This window comes from Sitophilus oryzae, unplaced genomic scaffold, assembly GCF_002938485.1.
Source record: "Sitophilus oryzae breed Bouriz unplaced genomic scaffold, Soryzae_2.0 scaffold_179_pilon_pilon, whole genome shotgun sequence".
NCBI lineage: Eukaryota > Metazoa > Arthropoda > Insecta > Coleoptera > Curculionidae > Sitophilus > Sitophilus oryzae.
In genome coordinates, this window is record NW_022146501.1 from 553,300 (window position 1) to 577,549 (window position 24,250).

At 33.9% G+C, this 24,250-nt stretch overlaps 1 protein-coding gene across 1 annotated transcript in view; it reads left to right on the top strand.

Moving 5' to 3' along the window:
- LOC115882824 overlaps positions 1-23,979 on the top strand; it is a 131,383-nt gene extending 107,404 nt beyond the window's left edge. The window contains 3 exon segments of the mRNA XM_030901070.1: positions 3,838-4,155; positions 20,108-20,314; positions 23,770-23,979. Of these exon segments, the coding sequence (XP_030756930.1) occupies positions 3,838-4,155; positions 20,108-20,314; positions 23,770-23,873 (629 nt within the window). The 3' untranslated portion in view covers positions 23,874-23,979.
- Positions 23,980-24,250: the final 271 nt, after the last annotated feature.

Genomic DNA, 24,250 nt, shown 5'->3' on the forward strand with positions numbered 1-24,250 from the left:
GGAGCTGTGAAGCTTTAAGTGTTTAGCTTTTTAGTTTCATTAGTTTATCTTATTTTCTCATGGCAAAACTTTAGTTTTAAATTCAAAAGTATTTAATTGATAATACAGACTTCTTCTTAAGGTGCCGTGCAGATTCCTGCGTAGGCGTTCATCTTTTTCTTCCTCGTCAGATGGTTCTGTTAACTGCCGCGACTTGGAGTGCTTGGAAGTCCTGTATGCCTGTCCAATGACGAATATTTCTCAGCCAGGATAGCTTCCTTTGTCCTATCCCCTTTTGCCCCCTCTATTTTACCCTGGAGAATCAGACGCTGAAAGTGATAGCGTTCTCCACGTAGTATGTGTCCCAAATAGGCTATTTTCCTCTTCTTGATGATTTCGAAGAGTTCACGTTGTTCCAGACCAGCTCTTCTGAGAATGTCTTCATTCCTAACACGGTCGACCCAGGGCACTCTTAAAATTCGTCGTAGGGTCCACATTTCGAAGGCTTCAATTCGGTTTATTGTTGCTACCTTCTATCTACCTCTTTTCTTTATCTAAGGCCGAAGTTCAAATTCGTATCTGTGAGAAATCTTCGCAGTCTCAGAAAAGTAGATCTTGCTTGTTCGATCCTGCATTTGATCTCCTGATCCGGATCCCACGTTTCGTTAACCATGCATCCCAACTATTTAAATTGTGTGACCTGCTTGATGACCTCTCCATTTAAGTAAATTCTGGGGTCCGGAATATTGTTTCTGCTAACAGCCATAAATTTAGTTTTTGTAGTATTTATGTTTAAACCCAGTCTTTGACTTTCACTGTTTTTAGAAGGATTTGGAGATCATTTGCATTGTCTGCCAATATCACTGTGTCATCCGCATATCGGATATTATTAATTGGAATGCCATTTATTTTCAAACCAATGAGACTATCGGAGATTGACTCAGTGAATGCTCTTTCCACATATAAATTGAACAACATTGGAGACAGAATACACCCTTGCCTTACCCCCTTTTTTATTTCAAAATCTTCTGTTACTCCTACGCTATGTATACGAATTTCAGCTTTTTGGTTCCAATACAAATTACTGATGAGCCTTATATCTTTTCCATCAAGTCCCAAGTTTCTGAGGTATGATACAAGGAGGTTATGTTTAACATTATCGAACGTCTTTTCATAGTCTATAAAGCACATGAAGACATCTTTTCTCTGATCTTGGCAATTCTGTACTAAAGTTTGAAGACTGAATATGGCTTCTCTAGTACCAAAGCCGTTCTTAAATCCAAATTGACTTTCTCCACTTACTTCCTCACATTTTTTGTAGAGTCTTGTATGCAGTACCCGTAAAAAGAGCTTAAGAAAGTGGCTCATTAGACTAATAAGACGATACTCTTTACACGAAGTTGCATTACTTGACTTGGGTAGCGTGATAAACGTAGAACGAAGCCAGTCTTCAGGGATGTGACCGGTATCATAGATGTTATTGAAAAGCTGTACTATAGCTGTAAGTTTTGTTCATTAATTAAGTGGAACGTTTCCGAATACATATCATCAGGCCCTGGAGTTTTGTCGTTTTTCATTAATCTAATCGCATGAATAATTTTACTTTCCAATATGCTTGGTCCTGATGGCATGGGAATCTCAGTTGCAGGGTTTTCTGATCTTTCGTCGTTGAAAAGATTAATGGTATAATTTCTCCAAGTTTGCAATAGTTTACAGACTAATCCGAGATAATTATTGAACTAATCCACAGAGTAAAAGAGATAGATATAAGGGTCGCTTTTATGCATGATAAATATAGGAGGTACCGAAAAAAGTTAAATACAAAAGTTATAGGATTTGTAAATATCTATTAGAGAGTAATACAATTAAGTATACAGGGTCGTTCATAAAGTCGTAGCACATCAAAAAAAGTTTCCTCTTTAGCCGACCATACCAACAGGTATGGTAGGCTATTAAGATTGGCAAAAAAAGTTTTTTTTTAATTTCACTCAAAATGAGTTATTTGAGATACGTTTTAAAAAATATTCAGAAATTATTATTTCAAGGAATTTATTACGAGTAGAAAAAACATTGTGCTGGATTAGTGTTGCACAAGAGTCTTGAAAAAGTCTTGCAAGAGCAAGACTCTTGCAAGAAATTCAATTCTTGAATTTCAAGACAAGACAAGACTTTAATATGCAAGAAATTTCAAGAGTTTTGCAAGATTTCTTGAAAGTTAGAAATGATACATTTTTTTAAGTGATAATTAGGTCTTTGCGCAAGTTATGCCGGGTTTATACAACATTTACATAATTAATTTCATAATCACAATCATAGTCATAATCACAAAAGTTAAACTGTCCACTTCTTATAAATCTGTTGACATCTACCATAAACTTAGCCTTTAATTATGTTACCGAACTTCACTGATATAACAATTATGATTATGAAAATGTTCTATAAACGCACATTAAAATTGCGTTGTGATTATGACGATGATTAAGGCTGTGATTATGATTACGACTTATGCAAATGTTGTATAAACCCGGCACTGACCAGTGTTTTGGTATTATACACAAAATTATATTGGTATAATGGTATTATAAAAAAATAACAGTAGTTGAAACTAATGGTGGGTTCGTGGAGCACGCTATTTGCGCTATTTGGTACGACTTTTCATGTATGAAATTGCTCCGCGAACAAAAAGTGGTATCAAATAGCGCAAATAGTACACTCTAACATGACCTTTCCGTACACCCTGTTTCCAAACTTTTCCAACCAATCTTCCATAATAAAAAAATAAAATAAATACCATAAAAAATAAAAGTAACAAAGGGGTAACCAAAATAGGACATAATAAACTAACAAGAATTAACAACTAGAACTAAAAAATGAACTTATGGAAATTCATCCATCCAGGAATTCAAACAAAGTTTCTGTGTTTCCTTATTACCAGTGCTGATTTCGAAAAGAGCCTTTCTACTGGAACAGAAGTAGCAGGTGTACAAAAAAAATCTAAATAATAACCCAAAACGGTTTTGGGTTTCGGCAAAACCCATAAATCGAACTTAACCTTACTTATTCTTATATTCTTATTCAGCTTTTATTTGGTAATGGCTCCTGTTTCATCAAACGGGCGATTTTTTTGCGATTCAAAAACGATTTTTTTGCTAAAATTAGCATCGTTGTTGTTCATTTTTGGTATTACATTTAGTATACGACGCTTTCTAAGAAATAAAATATAGAAATATTATTACCTTTCTGTTAGAATGTAAAATTTCAAAAGACAAGAAATTGCAAGAATCTTGCAAGACAAGGCAAGACTTTACCATTCAAGAAATCTGCAAGACAAGACTTTGAAAATTTCTTGTCTTGAATTTCAAGACAAGACCAGAAATTGATTTTCAAGACAAGAATTCTTGTCTTGTGCAACACTATGCTGGATTGGTGTTGGTTTCTATGTAATTTGACAAATAAATAAAGCTGTCTCTTTAGTTGTCAGTTTTGAGTCAATATTTTTTAATTCTCTTTCGTGTCGATTGCTGATTGAATTGGAACCAGAAATGGCTCAAAACGAAATAAGTAAACTACCAACAGATATTCAGGCTGAGGCGACAAACGCCATATCCAAACTATTTCTTTTCTACTACTATTTAAATCCCGAATAACTTATGAAAAGGAATACAAAAATTTTCAAAAATAGAAGCAATTAGAAAACGTTCGAGAAGAAATAATTTTTTTAACCTATCCTCGCTGTTAAAGTATAATTTAGTCCACCTTTGCGGTTAAAGCACTATTTTATCTACTATTTTTGATAGATATAAGGCAATTTTAACAGTTGCTATGGAAAAAAATAACCAACTCTATTATTTCTTTTAGCTAATTCCCTTGAGAGACCTACACAAGCATGTCCTCTTATTGGCAAATTCGATATCAGCAAACTGCTTCGAATAGAAAACAATGCTTATTCCAAGCATAATCAGCAAAGCGAAGATGATCCGTACTATGATAAACGCTACAAACTGAAGAACATTGTGCAACCGTTCTCTGAAGAAGGACCGGCATTTCGAAGAGTGAAAAGAGTGGACTCGAACAGCAACTGCGATAGTCAGGCTTTTACTGGTCTGGTAGTAGGTTGTAATAAGTTGGATACCATGGAGTTTGATGCGGATTGTTCTACGCCAGATATTATTACAGGTTAGTTTCATTTTAACCACAAATTAACAACGGGTAATAGATATTTACGATACAAGTGAGTTATAGTCTGTGAAACGAATAACTTTGAATTTGACAGTTCCCGCGGGCTTTTCTAGTGTTAATTTTATTAGGTTAGCGTGGTTGCGGCTAAGTATGACGCAATGCCGTCTCCAAATAGAACAGTACACAGAGCGAGATTAATGAAAAGGAACTCATAACATACACACACCGGAAAAGTCTAGGGATATTACAATTTTATCCAGCCATCGTCAGTAATTTTATTATTTGCATTTCTCATATAATAAAATTAAAATAAACAAATAGTTTACAGGACGTATTGGAAATAAAAATGCGAAATTTACCGAATTTTTCAAATTTACCTTGATTTTTATTGAACTCAAAAAAATACACACATTTTTTTTTTATTCTAAACTGTGAATTAAAAAAAAAGATAAAACCATTTTTACTTAATAAAGGGTATGGTCTCCTCTACTGTTCATTACAGCCCTATATCGTCTCTCCATGCTCCTGATCAGGTTGTCGATCTCTTCTTGAGGTACAGCCTGCCACGCTGCATTCACGGCCCGAACCAGATCCCTATGAGTTTCACGAGGCATACCCATTCTCAAAATTCTTCTTTGGACCGCGTCCCATACATGCTCGATGGGGTTCAGGTCAGGAGATTGTGCCGGCCAGGGTAAGATGTTTAATTGATGAGCATTGATAAACTCACTTACCACTCTGGCTGTATGAGGCCGTGCATTGTCATGCATGAGAATGAAGTTTCTCCCAAAATCATTGGCATATAGTAACACGACAGGCTCAAGAATTAAATCACGATATGTGATTCCTGTTGAAACCCTTCAAGAAAAACGAGAGATCGGTTTTTCGGCCTAACTGGACTCCTCCCCAGACCATAACTGTTCCACCTTGATAAGGGTGCACTTCCTGAACATGATCCAACCGAATAAGATTTCCCGGTTCTCTCCATACCCTAAGCCTTCTCGAATCCCGATGAATTCCAAAGCGTGACTCATCCGTGAAGAGAACATTGGCCCATTGTTCATTCGACCACTGAACATGATCTTGAGCCCACAAACATCGTACCTCTCGATTTCGTCTCGTTAAGGGTTGAGCTCTCCAGGGGCGTCTGCTTCTTAAGCTGACCTCCCTTAATCTATTGCGAGCAGTGTCAGGACTAACGGTTACATTATGTGTTTCCTGGAGAATTAAAGTAAGCTCTGGTGCTGTAAGAGTCGGTCGGCGTCGAGCATTTAATTGTAAAAAATGATCTTTCACCACCACTTTCACGGTAGCGTGCACTTAATCGCACTTTGCGTTGTATTTAATGCTCTAGCTACGTCGATTTGGCGCATTCCAGCTTCGTGCATACCCATGGCTCTTAGCATTTCGTCTCTGTTAAGATGTCTACGCTTGATAATGTTGTTTAATACTAAACAGAGTTATTTGAATGAATTCTGGTCAGTTATCATAAGAACATAGCCAGTACAGATTAAATTCGAACAACTGATGCTAGGTGCTTTTTATATATTCAACACTTCTGCAAATATCCCAAATTTAGAAATAACTAGTGTGACTACTTTGTTTCAATCGAAGTAGAAAGAATCGGCCTACAAATATGTGGTTGTTTATTCAAAACATTTATTTTTAACTTTAATAAAATGATATCCCTATATTTTTCCGGTGTGTGTATTTTTCCTATTTAGTGCAAAATGTTTTACAAATTATTTTTTCTCTCTTTGGTAATCATCTAAACAAGGAGTGCGGTATTGAAAATGCGTGAGTTAAGAAGTTCTTAACTCACTCAAAATGCGTGAGTTAAGAGCTTCTTAACTCACTGACGGTAGATAAAATCCTTTTTGAAACTGCCAAACACTACAAATTGATTTACTGCATTTGTAAAAGAACTAACTGCTGCTCTATTTAAATAATGTAAGTAAAGTTCGCAGCCAAAAGAGAAGTTTTCCGTTATATTATACGTTTCCGTAAATTCTTTAAAGAGCGGCAGACCAACCAGCGATTCTCAATAACTTTCTTTCGGTTAGAACAGTGGAAATAGCTGCAACGGACGCCTTGCTCTCGCAAACTCCTTCAATTTTTCTTTATTTAGCAACGTCGATCGAATGAAATATTAATATTTCCGATGGAAAGATGTTGTCGGGTTCTCCTTTGGTGGAGAGCCTCGTTTGGGAAATGGGAAAAATGAATATTTAACAGTTGGATCGAGTTCGGAAAACAAAACTTATACAAAGTAACTCCTAAAATAATTATAGTTATCGTATTTTAATAAATGAGATGGCCTAATGTTTCAAAGCATAGGAATTTCGACATATTTTTATTTCGTTAGTAGCTGCAGAATATGTCAATAATTTGTATTGATACTATCTCTGGAGTCTGCCGATTTTTGGCTATGAATTATTATTAGACATTATCATCATCATATTATGAATCTTATCGTACTAACATATAACCAGCTCTAAGGTAACTTACACTTTCGTCCTACCAAACGAAGATCTTTCAGTAATTGTAAAGCACTCTGCATTTGCTATATAGTTTAGTAGCAACAAATACATTAGCACTCGTATTATACAGGGTGTACTCCGAAAACTCCAGCAGAATATTCTGCACATAAAAATAAGTAAAAAGTTCGTATAAATTTATGTCCTGAAATGCTTCGTTTAAGAGATACAGGGTGAAGAAGTTTCATATCTATTACGTTTTTTTCCAAATAATTTCTGAAATAACGTCAATATTTTGATGAAAATTGGTATATGGTAGTTTTTTGACATGTTAAATTTGATTTTGATGTCAATATGACTCCTACTTGTAGGGGGCGCCACCTACATATGTTTTAACGTGGCTAAAGTCATATTCAAGACCTGACTGTTTTGACAGTTCTACCGAAGTGGTCCAGAATTAGTAGTCGTAAACAAACCAATTGTTTTCATTAGTTTCGCAACAAATGTGTGTTTTTTACGCGTTTCTATGCTAATAAAATTATACTAAATAATTTTGAGTGAATAGTGAACTATCTAGATCCGATTCATAACATCGTACCCGCGAAAAAAACCATACTTTCGGTAAAAATTATAGTGTGTGTCCGGACTAGGAAACAGTTGGGGAATTTATATAAAAACATAATTTTTAGGTTTAACACTATACACTAACGCTATTAGTGTTAGTGTATAGTGTTAAACCAACGTAAGTGACGTGTATTTCTATGTAAAACAGTTTTCGTTTCTTTATTTTTACTTTGTGAAATAAAAAATTCCGCGACATTGTTCTGTGTCTGTGCCTTGTAGCAGCAATTATAATAAGTCCTCAGGATCTGTCTACATTCTCTTTCCCAACAATATTAACTGTAACTAGGTCACGTCCAAAACCTACAGAACTTGCTGTGCCTACAATTTTTCCAAATCAACCCTCTTATGAACCCTCTGTGCATGTTCCCATAAAGAGAAAACGTCCCGATGAAAGAAAACAAGATTTGGAAATTCAGGATGAAATAAATATTGAAAAGTATTATTATTATTATGAAATGGCAAATATATTTTAAAGAAATTAAATGAATTTGTACTTTATTTCAGTATTTTATATAAAAAAAATGATATCATTATCTTTTTATTTACGATTTATGGAGATGGTTACTTGATGAACATCGAACTACAAATTACTTAATCTTAATAGTTAGTTCTATCTGATATCCACATTTTTTAAATATGTTACGCAAATTTTTACAATTATTTTTAATTAAACTTTAAAATGTATTCTGCCGTTATCATATACAATACATTTTCTTAACTTGTCGATAAACGTATAGTTTTCAAATTTTTTAATATTTGGAAACTTTTTATCACAGGTATATTATCACTAGTTGCTAAATACTCGCTAACGCAATTTTAGGACACGCTTTTTATTATCTAGATTTAATTTTTTCATCTTATGCTGTAGTTTATGTCATATTAATATTCGTGCTTTAGATCTAAATTTTAATGCTATTCAGTTACTTTAACGCGATAAAAAGTTAATGTTATTTTTTAATACCTTTCTGTATAATATTTTTCATATTTATATCTGGCAAAACTATCAATAAATACTATTATTTATGCAAAACCTATATGCAGTACCATATGGCACAATACAAAAGCCGGACTAGTACGGTGACGTCACAAATCGATGTCTCTGGCCTGTCTGCCATGTTGGTCATGGTTTTAACAGTTTTAAAGAGTTATAACATTTCGTCCGTACCTGAATAAACGTTCTCAAGACATTTAGAATGGAAATGATCAATACATGTCATTATTGCCAAAAAATATACTTGTTGAGTAGATAGTTATTTGACTGAAATGATAAATTTGGGAACTTTTTATTTTATATATAAAAACATTTCAAATTTATGTTCTCACTCTAATAACTATTTAAAGAAGGATCCGTTCTTCTCAAAGACACCTGGTTTAAATTTTAAAAAAAGTCTCAAGGTCTCGCGTTCTCAACGTTTATATTAATCTGAACAGTGACACGTGTTTCGCTCATAAAAGCATCATCAAGCACACGTTCACATTTTACACATTAAAAGAAAAAACAACAAATACTCAGTGTGTGGATTGAATTTAATTATATTTTGTCTGATGCAAAACACTGTTTAGATTAATATAAACGTTGAGACCGATACTTTTTCCTCTTCTTTTTAATCATTATTTAGTCAACATATTTAATTTATGTCAATGATGACAGGTATGGATAATTTCGATTCCAAATATCTCGAGAAACATTACTCGTAGAGATTTTTACCAAGAGACCTTTTTTTACGTAAAAAGTCACGAGAATGTATATTTTTACTCAGTAGTTTTATATAGGTACGGACGAAAAGTTATTACTCTGCAAACTAGTTAAAATATATGTAGATGGCGCCCTCTAGATGTAGGAGTCATATTGACATCAAAATCAAATTTCCCATGTCAAAAAACTCCCAGATACCAATTTTCATCCAAATATTGACGTTACTTCAAAACTTATTTGGAAAAAATCAAAATAAAAATGAAACTTCTACACCCTGTATCTCCGAAACTAAACATTTTAGGTTATACATTTATGCGAACTTTTTTATTTATTTCTAACTGCAGAATATATGCTGTCGAAGTTCTCGAAATACAGTTCGCACCACCCTGTATATCCTTTTCGGCTCATCCAATTTCAAACCTGACTTTTTTGGTATAAGAAGTATTTCCATTAAGAAACAAACAACCACATTTCAGATGGCTTTATACCCCAAAAGCTCCATCCTTATAATTTTAAAAACAATGTAAGGTACATGTTTCTAATTTAGTCTACACTATCTATTATAGAGCTTGTGTAATCACAATCAATCAATCATCTTTTTTATGTTTAAATAATAGTATGCCACCTTAAAACATGATCATTATACTACATCAAGTAAATTTGTTTCAAACATTCATCATCATTTAGCTTATTCCGTCCACTGCTAAACAAAAGCCTCCTTCAACTCTAGCCATTTCATTCTATTTTGTGCAACTTGAATCCAGTTTTCAGTCACTCTCTTAATATTATCTGTCCATTGACTAGGAGGTCGTTCTCTGCTTCTATAGGCCTCGTATCTTGGTCTCCATTCCACAAGTCTATTTGTCCACCGTCCATCTGTTATCCCAGCTACATGTCTTGCCCAATTCCATTTAATAGGAAAAACAGACATCACCACATCTCTTACTCCTGTTTGATTTCCTATTGTATGATTGGGTATTTTATCTCTAAGTGTAACTCCCAACATGGGCCTTTCCATTTTCCGTTGCACCACTTGTATTCTATGTATGTTTTTTTTGTCAAAGCAAGCGTTTCAGCTCCATACGTGAGGACAGGCAAGACACACTGGTTAAAGACCTTTCTTTTTAAACATATTAGAAGATCATCATCATCATCATCATCATGTAGCCATCGTTGTCCACTGCTGAACGTAGGCCTCCTCCATATTTCTCCATGTCTCTCGATTTTGGGCCATCATCATCCAATTTCCAGCAATCCTCTTTACATCATCGGTCCAGCGTGGTGGTCTGCCTCTGCTATGTTTATCTGCTCGAGGTCGTCATTCTAACAATCTTCTATTCCACCTGTTTTTAGATGTTCTCGCCACGTGACCTGCCCATCTCCATTTCATTCAGGTTACGTGTTCCACATGCTAATGCTTTAATTTGGTTTTTGTCTGATAGTGTTATTAGGAATTTTGTCTCTTTTATTTTATTCCTAGCATGGCTCTCTGGGCTACTCTTAAATTTTCTGTTGACTTTTTCGTTAATGTTAGTGTTTCCGCTCCATATGTAATTACCGGCAAGACGCATTGTTCATAAACTTTTCCTCTTCAAGCATATGGGTATATCACTTTTAAAGGTCCCCCGCAGTTTGCCAAAAGCAGCCCAACTCAAACCTATTCTGCGCTGTATCTCGTGTGTTTTGTTGTTCTTTTCGATTTGTATTTCGTGCCGAGATATTTGTATATATGTGTTTCTTTTATGTCAGCGTCACCTATTCTGATGTTCTGTGTCAGCACTAAGTTTGTCATTATTTGCGTTTTACTCGTATTTATCCAGAGACCGACTTTTAATGAGGTCTGCACTAATTCTTCGAGCATCTGCTTTGAATCTCCGATGTTATATGAGACAAGGACGATGTCATCTGCAAATCTGAGATGTGTCAACCTTTCACCATCAATATTTATGCCCCTATTCTCCCAAGAGAGTGATTTCATTGCGTATTCAAGGACAGCTGTAAAAAGTTTAGACGAAATAGTATCCCCTTGTCGAACTCCTCTGCCTACCTCAATTTTATCTGTTGTTCCGTGAAGTTTTACAGTTGGGGTGGCATTACTATATATGTATTCTATAAGCCTTGTAAGCCTATAATCTACTCTTCCCTGCTCCAATGCTGCTAATATTGATGTTAATTCTACTGTCAAATGCTTTCTGGAAATCAACGAACACCAATGCGAGGGGCCTGTTGTATTCCACAGATCAGGACTTTAATTACTTGGAGATGATCGTTTGTTCCATAACCTTTCCTAAAGCCTACCTGTTCTCTTGGTTGATAGAAATCTAGTTTACGTTCTAGACGTTTGGCAATGATTTTGTTAAACAGCTTATACAAGTGACAAAGAAGGCTTATCGGTCTATAATTTTCAAGCTCGGTAATATCGCCCTTTTTATGGAGAAGTACCGTTATGGCGTTGTTCCATTGAGACGGGATTATTCCTTTTTCAAGGCATAGATTAAATAAGTCTTTAATCCATTTTAATAGTGTTCCTCCTCCGAGTTTTACAGCCTCAATCACTTTGCCGTCCTCGCCCGGGGCTTTGTTATTTTTCATTTCTTTTGGAGAGTTTCTGATTTCTTCTGTAGTTATTTCCGGTATATCCTCTGATCCCTGATTAACTATCTTGTTGCACAGACGTTGTTGACTGTTGTATGTTTGTTGGTGATTACTTGTGTATAGTTCAGTGTAAAAGTTTTCTGTTATTTTCAACAACCTTTCTCTATTTGTTGTTACGACCCCTTGGCTGTCTTTTAGTTTAAAGATCTCTCTCCTTCCATTTGATAGTTTCCCCCGCAACACCTTCATCCTTTTATTCTCTTCTATAGTTCGCCTTATATTATCTGTATTAAATTTTCTTACGTCCTTTCTGATTTCTTTAGATATTGTTTTGTTCAATTGTCTCAGGTCTTCAGAGTTTCTGTTATTTTGTTTTAACATTTCTTTTCGCAAAGATATCATATTCTTTGTAGTTTGCCGAATGCCCTCCACGACAAACCTATTCTTTGTAGAATTTCGTGTGACTGATTATCCATTCTAATACAGATCTCATATGTCCTAAGTACTTATATACATGCACTTGTTCCCAAAAGTTCAAACATTCACAATACGAGAAATTAATGTATTGCATTTATAAAAGAAAGAAATTCCCGTCTATTTAAATAATGTAAGTAAAGGTTCGAGCGAGAGAAGAAGTTTTCCGTTACAGAATACGTTTCCGGTAAATTCTTTAAAGGGCGTCAGACCGACCACCATTCTAAATAACTTTCTTTCGTTTAAAACAGTGGAAATAGCGGCAACGGCCAGCCCAGTCTCGCAAACTCCTTCGTTCCTTCTTTATTTAGCGATGTCGAACAGATGAAATATTAATATTTCCGATGGAAAGATGTTGTCGGGTTCTCTTTTGGTGGAGAGTCTCGTTTGGGAAATGGGAAAAATGAATATTTAACAGGACGGATCGAGTTCGGAAAACAAAACTTATACAAAGGAACTCTTAATATAGTTATAGCCTTCGTGTTGTAGTAATTGAGAAGACCAGTCAGTGTATTTAAATGCATCGGAAATTCGACTAGATAAAAATAATTTTGTGTCGCCTATTAACTGCAGTTTTTCTATACCTATAAATATCCATGAGAAACATAAAAAAAATAAGTTAAATATGCAGATCCTTCAAATACATTTTAAAGTACTCATAGGATCGTTTCCTACGAAACCGAAAAGCTTCCACTCCGACTGCGAAACTTTCTTCCGACTTTTTAAGTCGTCTTTTGACAAATACAATGCCCATTTGTCCATTTAACCCCTTCGGATTTTGCTCTAAGTGGCTTTTTTAACGCCCTCCGCGATAAAACGTTCCGCAGACTCGAAGCTTTTCGCTCCTTTCCAACTTTTCGACGTAATGACGCGCGATTTTTGTCTCGGCGCACAGGAAATAATCTGGACGACGTTAAAATATTGCAAAGTTCGGGGATATTTCAGCGAAGAGAAGACGGAGATCCGTTAAGTTTTATTCGTTTTCCTCTGAATTCTCCGTCTCCAAATCTAAATCTTTGTCGCAACAACGAAATACGAATTTAGAGAATTACGTATGTAATGATTATAATCTCTGGAAATACGATACATTAAGATGTTGTATTTTGTATAATGGTTTAAAGATATTTAATATATCAAGTATAATTATCATATATATTCTAATATTATATTTATATTTAAATAAACACACACATATACAAATGCATACATACAAGATGGCTCCGTTTTCCGAAAAAGCTCTGTATCAGGATTCCTATTTCAGATTTTCACTCCAAACCTTTTACAAAATATATGTTTAATGGTAGTTCACATTTCAAAAATATTTTTATAGATATACAGGGTGAGTCAAATATATATCATTTATTTATTCGAGTATGGTGAATTTGCTATAAAATTCTGATTCCAAAAATACCTTAATACCATAGAGTATATTAAATGGTCTTTGAATTATGACCACGAGGACGTCAATATAGTCGTCCAGGAACCTTCGTATGAGAACTTCTAATCGAGACAATGGACTTATTGTAAGTTTATCGCTAAGAAACCGCCGTTTGCCTGCTTTTCAAATTGATAATGAATTGCATTTAAGAACCGTACATATTAACTAACGGACTATAAGAAGAATACTAAATGAAGCAATTCTTATGTCAAGAAGGCCTGCTTCGGGGTCAGAACTTACTAGATGTGTTGACTAGGCCCAAAAGCAAAGGCATGGTCTTAATGTAAAAATTAGGAAAAATGTTAGTGCCTTCTTTAAAACCGAATATTTGCAACAAAAATAAAGCTAATGAGATGAACCAGAAAACAGAAACAAAATCGAGAAAGGATGTATCTAGATGACAAAATAATTTTTAAATTTGTTGCTGTTCTAACATATTTCACAGGGTGTTTTAAACTTTCATCAAAAATATCAACATTTTGTTTTCCCTCTTATAATTAACAGATGGGGAGTTTCATTTTTAATTTAGAAGAAGATACTAAGAAGTCAAATAATTTGGCAACACACTGCTTAAAAAATCATCAAAATTGGCCCATTAAAATAAAATATATTAACCTTTAAAATACATCAAAGTTTTAAGGTGCCCATTTTTCGTGCCGAAACAAACTTTAATTTTTTACTAGAATTCAAAAATCAATTAATATATAGGGTGTTCCATTACAAAAAATATAACTTTGATGTATAAATTTTTTTGGGGACACCCTGTTCAACTCATAATTTTAGAAAATACTTTAAATTGACTTACATAAGCTCAAAAAATTTCACTTCAATACAAACTTTTGTTCTTCTTGCAAAAACCGCGTCGCATATGACGCGCCACCCTGTATAATTCGATTTCAATCAAAATTTCAATGATTAGAATATAAGCAGAATAGGTGCATAATATGCATTAGATTTATTTATTTCAGTAAATTTACTTAGAAAAAGAATTAAAAAATCGAAATATTATGAAGGAAATAATTAAGAATTTACTAAAATTACTAAAATAAAAAATTAAAAGCAACGAAAAAAATTGGGTAAACATTTTAGTATTTTATCTATGAAACACAATACAGAAGGTTTCACAATAATACATTCCCAGTAATTGAATTCCGAGGTAAAAGTCTCTGGGTACTCCACTATTACTGATATTTAAAAAAAATATAGTATAGAATGTAGAAAGTAGAATGTTCAGAGAGGTTAGGGAGGGATTAATCACTGCGACCTTACAGATCTATTGTGTGTTCCCCTTTCTTCAGTTATAACGAGTTATAACTCATCATACAATCTGAGGGCTTTAACAAAAGTCAGTATCTGAGACTGCTCCACAGAGGCGAGCTCTCCTTCTTCGACATCAGCCGTTCCAAAGTTCATGGCACGAACGGTCGTCGTCGGCGCACTCAGTGAAGGTGTTCTGGTGTTTCCCTATTTTCCCCCAATACTGGACTACTCCGTCTAACCACGTAGTTGTAGGTCTTCCTCTTTTCCTTCTTCTTTGGGGACGATACTCCATTGCCCTTTTTGGCCATCTTTCCCCTCCCATTCTTTTTACGTGCCCATACCATAGTAGCTGTCTCGATTCGATGTTGTCGGTGCTGGTATATATTCACCTTGTTCTTTGCCTGATCTCCTCATTTCTAATGTGTTCCATCCTTGATATGCGACATGCTCTTCTGAGAAAGTCCATCTCCACTGACTCGACCATCCTTCTTTCTTTTGCTGTAAATTGCCAGCATTCGGCACCGTATGTTAAAATTGGATCTACGATTGCTTTGTAAATCCTTATCTTTGTTTGGATGGATGTTTTATTTGACCACAGGAGAGGGTTTAAAAGACCGATTACTTTCTTACCTTGTTGAACTCTACTATGTATATCTTTCTTGGAGTTCTCTTCTTCAGATATAATACTTCCTAAATATTTATATTCGCTACATCTTTTAATTTCATGTATGTGTAGTTTAGGATCTTCAGTTTGTTCTTCTCCTACTTTCAGGTATTCGGTTTTTGTGAGGTTGATATTGAGTCCCCATCTGTCGTATTCTTCATCAAGTTTCCTCAACATATAGTCGGCATCCTCCTCACAACCTGCAACAATAACTTGGTCGTCTGCAAAGAACAAGGTCGATAGACAGTGGTTGTCAATCTCTATTCCCATAGCTCTACTCTTCCTTCTCCAGTTTTTCAATGCCTCCTGTATATATATTTTAAATAAGGTAGGTGATAAACTGCACCCCTGTCTAAGTCCTTTAGATGTCAGGAAGGATTCCGATAGGAACTTCCCCTGTCTGATCATACTTTTTGAATTTTTGTACATATTCCAGATTGCATTAATATATGTTTTACTCACATTTGCCTCAACCAAGATTTCAAATAATTTCTTCAAAGGCACCGTGTCATAGGCTTTCTCTAAATCTATAAATACCAGATGCGTGTCCAAATTTCGAGCTCTCCTTTTTTCAATTATTTGTTGTAACACAAATATGTTGTCTGTACAAGAACGCCCAGCGCGGAAACCACCTTGTTCTTCTATTTCTTCAAAGCTCTCTTCTACTCTCTCTTTTAATATCCTGCCATACAACCTTCCCATTGAGCTTGTCAAACTAATGCCTCTGTAGTTGCTACATCTTTTTTTGACTCCTTTCTTAAAGATAGAGCTGATGTACGCCAGGTTCCAGTCTTCAGGAATGTTTTCATTTTTTATCAGGCATCTGTTGAAGATATCAGCTAGTATTTCCAATAATATATCGGGTCCCTGCTTTATTAGCTCAATGAAAATGTTTCCCGGCCCCGCAGCTTTTCCATTTTTTGAATTCTTCAATGCTTTCTTTATCTCGTTAAATCAATCAAGGACTCTCTTTGATTTTTCTCGGTCGTAAGTTCCAAGGAACTTTTTCGAGTGTCTGAAACCGTTGGAGGACACCCATTCCAGTTTAGGGATGGAGTCTACCAGGTTCTTCAGTTCCGCTTTTAGTTGGTTTCCGCTTGGAAAGCAGAACGCTTCTGGTTCAGTTAGTGGAGTGTTCGCTCCTTTTCTAGCTAGATCATTTGCTTTTTCATCGCTTTCTATTTTCTATCCCTTGGTGTGCGGGCACCCTGACTTTGTTTTCTTTGATTTCTGTTTCCTCTGAAAAAAGATTTTTACCATATTTGAGGATTTTCACAACTATAATTTGTTTTTGGCTATATCCTACAAAAAAAATCTACCCTAAGCACCAAAAAATAAGTTTTTTTTCCTTATGTTTAAGGTAATTATTTAAAATTAAGTTAAAAGTTAAAGGTTTCGTCTCTGCTTCAATAATTTACATATTACAGCATATAAATTTTCGTAAGCAATTCAACTTGTTTGTCCTTGTTTAAATCCTACTTCCGCAAAGCCACCCCGCATCTATCTGTTTAAACAGAAGTTCAGGAAATGTATTAGATAGAAGGTCTAATTGAACTCGAAGTTCATTAATATCTAGAAATCCCGAATAAGTTGAAGAAGCACTAAATACTAATTAGCAGTAATGAAGTGATCTTTGGTTTTCTCATACAAGGCTAATTAGCAGTCTTAGTGGAGGCATATAAGCTTCAATCCGAAGATTAATCTTAAAAGCTTTCATATTCGCGAAATTATAGCCATATTCAAAATATCCTTTATAGCATAATCCGTAGTATTTACTCCTTTAAGTATTGTATCAGTGATTTATAAAATAATATATTCAGTTTAACAAATTTCTGTAACCAAATATAACTATGCTATAGTAATAGTTTCACTGTATTATTTTCAAAATGTAGTTTCTCTAATTTTTTTTTCATTTTCATTTTTAGCATTTTGCATGCTTATGTACAGCATTCACTATACAGGGTGCTACAAATTCGGGGTACGAGCATTGGTATCTCTTTCTCTCTCTTTTAAATTATTTAATCTAATTATATTCATCGCAACAATATTGATCAGCGCTAATTAATATTGAATAAAGAAAATTGAGCCAATTGAAAGATTAAAATAAATAATATCCAGGTCAGCAATTTTAAGATATTATTTTTAACTGTTTTTATTATAAAGTTGAAATCTCAGTGTACAATCTAATAATATGCATAATATTAATAGTATTTATTATAAATAAATTAACTTCTGCAAACTAGTTTCTAGTACTCTACATGTTAGAAAAGAATTACCACCCTCCCTAATGCAGAAATTTATTTTTCGTTCAATCTTATTTATAGCTCTTTGAAAATATCTTCTTCATATACTTTCTAATGCATTTTGTACTCTTTGTTGTAAATGTTGAGGTGTATTGATTTCCTTTTTACAAATGACTCAAATGTTAATTGTTAAATGTTCAAATGACTCAATTTTTCAAATGAAATCTATACATTTCAACATTTACAATTAATAGTAAATGTTGAAATGTATTGATTTTATTTATACAGTGTTGTTCACCACATACGACACGGAGTATTGTGGCTAAACGATGATATTTTTACAAATTGTAAGTTTGGGGTTCGTTGAAGGACTATTAGAGCTACAATTTAAAAATATTTTTACAAGATACAGAGTGTCCCAAATGAATAAAAAATATCAAAGTTGTATTTTTTTAAACGGAACACCCTGTATATTATTGCATTTTTAGTTTCTACGATTAAAATAAAGGTAAATTTGATTAAGGTTTATTATACTTAAACCTTACCGTTTTTGAAATATTTTCAATTTTGTAAAATTGCAGTAAAAATTTTAAAGCTTCATTTCTCCAAGGGTATCAATGTTTTTAATACTAAATATTTAATGAAGTTTATTTATTGATCAGTTATTGTGTTGCAATAATAAAATAATACTACCTTATACAGAGTGTCTAAAAATTTATTTTAAAATAATTATTTAAATAGAATGCCCTGTATATTTAGGAGAATCAGATGCACAATTAAATTGTCTATCAAATTGTATTATGCCATTTTTTATCTATCCCTTCAAGTTTTCGTAGAAAATGCATTTTCTTATAATTTAGACTTCATTTATCAATATATCCATGGAATATTGACATTTTAGATTGTTTTTAAAGCAGCAAATGTACAAAATGTACAGACTAGTAATATTATCGTTTTTAGCAAAACGATAATATTACTAGCCCATTTGTATGCAAAAAGAAAACTATTTAAATCTTTATCAAAGAGTATACCATTAATTAAATATAACACCATTATTTCCGCCCATATACTAATTAATTACATACTTAATTGTGTTCGTTAATAAATTATTATAAATAAATGTGGATTTGAGTCAGAAATCAATATAATAATAAGTTATCAAATTAAAGTCTCTGTTGTTATAAATAAGTATTTATGAAAAATGAAATTTCATTTTTAAGGTGTTACTTTTTATCACACTGTCTAATGCCCATACAAAATTCAGTTTTTTAGTATTTGGAGCAATTGTTATTAATCAACGCAAACAGTCAGTTAATGTAGTTTGAATACTGGAATCATATTAATTGATCCTCTTTAACAAATATTTAAACAGTTTAATGAAATAAACGAATTATATCGGCAATATTAGTATCTGTACTCTTTAAAAATGTGGTATATCTTTAAAATAATCTAAAATGTCAATAGTCCATGGGTATATTGACAAATAAGTTCTAAATTACAAGAAAATGCATTTTCTACGGAAACTTAAAGAGATAGGTAAAAAATAGTATAATATAATTTGATAGACAATTAAATTGTGCATTTGATTCTCGTAAAATATACAGGGTGTTCCATTTAAATTAAACAAGTTATTGCCGTTTGAAGCTAATAATTATTTAAAATAAATCTGTACACTAAGTATAAGGTAGCATTATTTTTGTTATTGCAACACAATAACTGATCAGTAAATAAACTTCAGTAAATATTTAGTATTAAAAACTTTGATACCCTTGGAGAAATGAAGCCTTAAAATTTTTACTGCAATTTCACAAAATTGAAAATATTTAAAAACGGTAAGGTTTAAATATAATAAACCTTAATCAAATTTACCTTTTATTTTAATCGTAGAAACTAAAAATGTAATAATATACAGGGTGTTCCATTTAAAAAATACAACTTTGATATTTTTTACTTATCTGGGACACTCTGTATCTTGTAAAATTATTTTTAAATTGTACCTCTAATAGTCCTTCATCGAACCCAAAACTTACAATTTGTAAAAATCTCATCGTTTAGCTACAATACTCCGTGTCGTATGTGGTGAACAACCCTGTATAATTGATTGAGTTGTCCTCTGTATCTCACAAATAAAATTAATTTTCAAAAAACTCAGCTATCCTTGAAATTTTTAAAACTTTTTTGATGGCATCTTGATGAACATCCCAAATCGCAACTTTGCCGGAGTTTAACCATGTTCGTATGTATTACAGTGACCGAGATACCAATGCTCGTACCTCGAATGTGTAGCACCCTGTATAGAGCGCAGGCAATCCCTCGCATGTACCCTATGAAAAAAAAGGCTCAAGTTGGAATGATCTTGTTGATCGATGACTATTTTTTACAGAAAACGCAAATTTGATAAAATTATAAAACATATTATGAATTTTAATTGTGTGAAGTTGTGTATTGGCAACTGTAAATAAATATTTTGATTTTTAGCATATACATGCCACGGAAGATGGGAAGAGAACGGAACGAACTACCTGATAACAACTCCACTGAGCAGAACGCACCTTTCCAAAAAGTACTGCTTCATGTACAAAGAATCAGCTTCAAACGTTATATCATTTTCGACGTCTAGTTCTTGTAATAGACACATTCAGCCGGGAATAACAGGAGACTTAATATTCAACTTGACAAACAGAGGTATGACTTTTATATATTTTTTTTGTCAGTTAAAAAATCTATAATATTGCGAATGTGAGTACTTATGCAATTATTTCTCTGTCTTTAATAGCAGCGATTGTTCAATAAAATGGCAACCAAGAAGGCTGATGTCTTTATGGCAAGTTTTAGTGACAGTTAGTAGCTATTTTCAAAATCGAAATTAGTTTATGTACTTTATTTAAGTTTATATCAGTTTACTTTTATTTAATTTACCTACAATAATTTAATAAATAATATTTATTAAATATTTATTTATTATTCTATTAAGAAAAACAAAGAAGTAGTTCTTTGATTTATTTTGCTATTCCTTGTAGATACATGGTTTTTCTATAAAAGAGCCATTTACGGCAAATTCATTTTCTTCACTTCCAACGACAGGTTTCTGCCTAATAATAAGGTTTTTTATAAACCACAGTACCAGCTCTGTGAAATAGGTCAAGTAGTTTTTCAAAGGAATGCTTATCAAAAAGATTCCTATTTGGATATCTTTGAGCATAAACCCTTAAGGCCAAGAAGCAATTATCCTCATAAAATAAAATCACTAGTAACATATCCACCAGTTCCGCCAGCAGATACTGCTTTATTTTTCTTGATAAAAGAATGAATACTTTTTTTATTAAACTATTGTGGGCAAATTTAAGTAAATTGTTATAAATCTAAATAATAATGTCCATAAACTAATGTCGATTTTCAAAATAGTTACTAAGTGTCACTAAAAATTGCCATGTTGACACCAGCCATCTAGACTGCCATTTTATTGAAAAAATGTTTTTTTTTTTATACAAAATCTGAGCTAGATAGGTATATGAAACCCTAATATAATTTGAAAGAGCTAATCTGTTTTTTTTTAAAGCATACGGTGTTGCATCATTTGAAATTTTACATAAGTTTTTATGTAAAATAATTATTCAAAATAGATCAGAAATTTTTGGGAACCCAGTATTAATTTAAAGAAGCAATAAAATTTTTCAATAAAGTTTATTTCTCTACCTTTAAACTCCAATGCGTGGTGCCGACATCGGCTCTGACCATAACCCCCTGATCGCAGACTTTCAATTTAGACTCACACTAATATCGGAGAAAAGAACAACAACACAGAGACATTATAACATTGATAGACTGAGGGAACCAGCAGTTGCAGACAGAATGAAATTCGAATTAACAGAACTATGGGCAAGTAATACCAACAACCCCGGACTTAACGATAGTCCAGATGACATATGGAACAACATAAAACAAAACATTCTGACTGTTTCCAACGCGTTTCTGACACCAACAACAACAAAGAAAAACAAACCATGGATGACCGATGAGAAACTCTCCCTCATGGAGGACAGAAGAATTGCAAACGTCGAACAACAACAACAAAGATACACCGAAATAAATAAAACTATTAAACAACAATGCCAACAAGCTAAAGAGAACTGGGTAACTGCAGAATGCCAAGGGGCGGGACGCATGCATGCTCTGCACGACTCTGTAAATTTTCATAGAAAACTCAAACAAATTACTGGCATCACAAAAAAGCAATACCTGCCCTAAAACACAATGGGAAATTGATTTTAGACCCGGTAGATCTGTGCAGCACATGGAAAAGCTATGCACAATTATTATTTGAAGACCAAAGAGAAGACAGACAACCTCTCAATTGTGAAGACTGGTCGGGCCCGGAAATTCTTGAATCTGAAGTTCAGCATGTTATGAAAGCTATGAAAAATCGAAAAAGCTCCGGTCATGACAACGTGCATGCAGAAGTTCTTAAAATATTTGACTCAAAGCATCTCACATATCTATTCAATCGAATATACGATACGGGTAAAATTCCAAACGACTGGCTAAAATCAACTTTTATAACAATTCCCAAAAAGGCATCTCCAAAAGACTGTAGTGACTACAGACTTATAAGTCTAATGAGTCATGCTCTGAAACATTTTCTTCGAGTCATGCATGCTCGTATATACTCGAAATGTGAAGAAAAAAGCGGAGAGATACAGTTCGGCTTCATCAAGGGGCTGGGTACCAGAAGGCTTTGTTTTCAATCAAGCTACTAATCCAGAAATGCTATTATCAACGCCAAGATGTTTTTGTGTGCTTCATAGATTATCAGAAGGCTTTCGACAATGTTAAACACCATATTCTCCTAAACAGACTGTTCGAGATAGGAGTAGACGCCAAAGACATTAGAATCATACAGGAACTATATTGGAACCAAACCGCGGAGATAAGAGTTAACAAAAATTTATCCACAGACACCTTCAGTGTGTGTCAAGGAGTCCGCCAGGGCTGTATACTGTCACCAATACTTTTTAATATATACGTCGAAAAGATATTTCAAATGGCCCTGGAAGGAGAAAGTGGAGGAATTAAGATTAACGGAGTTCCAATTAACAATATAAGATATGCAGATGATACGGCAATACTAGCACCAACTTTAGAGGATCTCCAGCAAATAATAAATAAGATAGGGGACATGGGAAATCGTTTCGGTCTTAAAATCAACGCTGCCAAGACCAAACTTATGGTAATAGGACGCCAGCTTACAATCAACACCGCATTGACCGTGGATGGAAGTATTATAGAGCGAGTTCCACGATTTAAATATCTGGGTGCCATGATCAATGAACGATGGGACTGCGATGAGGAAGTTAAACTTAGAACGAATTATGCAAAGTCAACATTTTTTAAACTTAAAAACTTCCTATTAGCACGCAGTCTCCCGCTCACAACCAAACCAAAACACTTAGACTACGGGTAGTAAAATGCTACATATGGCCTATCTTACTGTACGGCGCAGAAACCTGGTCTCTCAAGGCTAGAACCCTGAACCGCATCGAGGCTTTCGAAATGTGGACTCTCCGGAGACTCTTACGTGTGCCATGGACCGTACATGCCACCAACGAAGAAGTTTTAAGAACTGCAGGCTATGAACGAGAAATGCTTAACATAGTTAAAGAAAGGAAAGTCTCATACCTCGGACATATCCTTAGAGGAGACAAATATTACATTCCTAAGCTGATTCTACAATGAAAAATAGAGGGACGGCGAGGCCCAGGAAGAAAACAACATTCCTGGCTAAGAAACATACGGGATTGGTGTAACATCAGCGACGCAGCCACCATATTTCGAAGAGCCGAAAACGGCAGTCTCCACATTGTATGAAGACTATGTACAGACAATCGCCAACGTGCGGCTAAGCACAAGGCACAGGAAGAAGAAGAAGAAACTCCAATGTCCAAGTCCAATGTACAGGGTGTTGATAACATATTCTATTGTAGCATGCATATTTAAATATCTTAAACACCAAAGATTTTAAACATATTTAACCCTTATAATAATTACCTTTTTTGATCCCAGGAATCCAAAAATGGAATAAGATGACGAATAAGATGTCCCAGCCTGTATATGCCTCACAATTAATTGTTTTATGATTTTAGGTCAATGTATGGACGTGAACGCCTCATCAAAACCAAACCTTCTACAATGGCAAATTCTTCTTCTTTGCTGTACACTGAGCTGGCTCCGACTCATCTTGAGATGATCAATTTAAGGACTTTTAGACATTTTAACAAATTAGCAGTAACAGAAGTAAAAGAAAAATAAGAATGAGACTGTAAAAATACGGTTGTGTTAAATGTAATGGAAATGTGTTTTGAAAATGTACGAATTTTGATAATGCAGTCAGAAAAGAGATATAAAAATTGTATTTGAGACAAAGTTGACAAAACCTTCCAGAAATAAAAACATACCTATAAATATTAACTTAAAAAATACAACCACGTTACTGTTATTACAAATTTGTGTACATTTTCTGGCCATAGTCTCCAGTTTTATATATAAAAAAATATAGTTAAGGGTTGCTACAACTTTTTAAGACAAGTTATTAATGTTTTTACACTGTGCGGCAACTATCATACT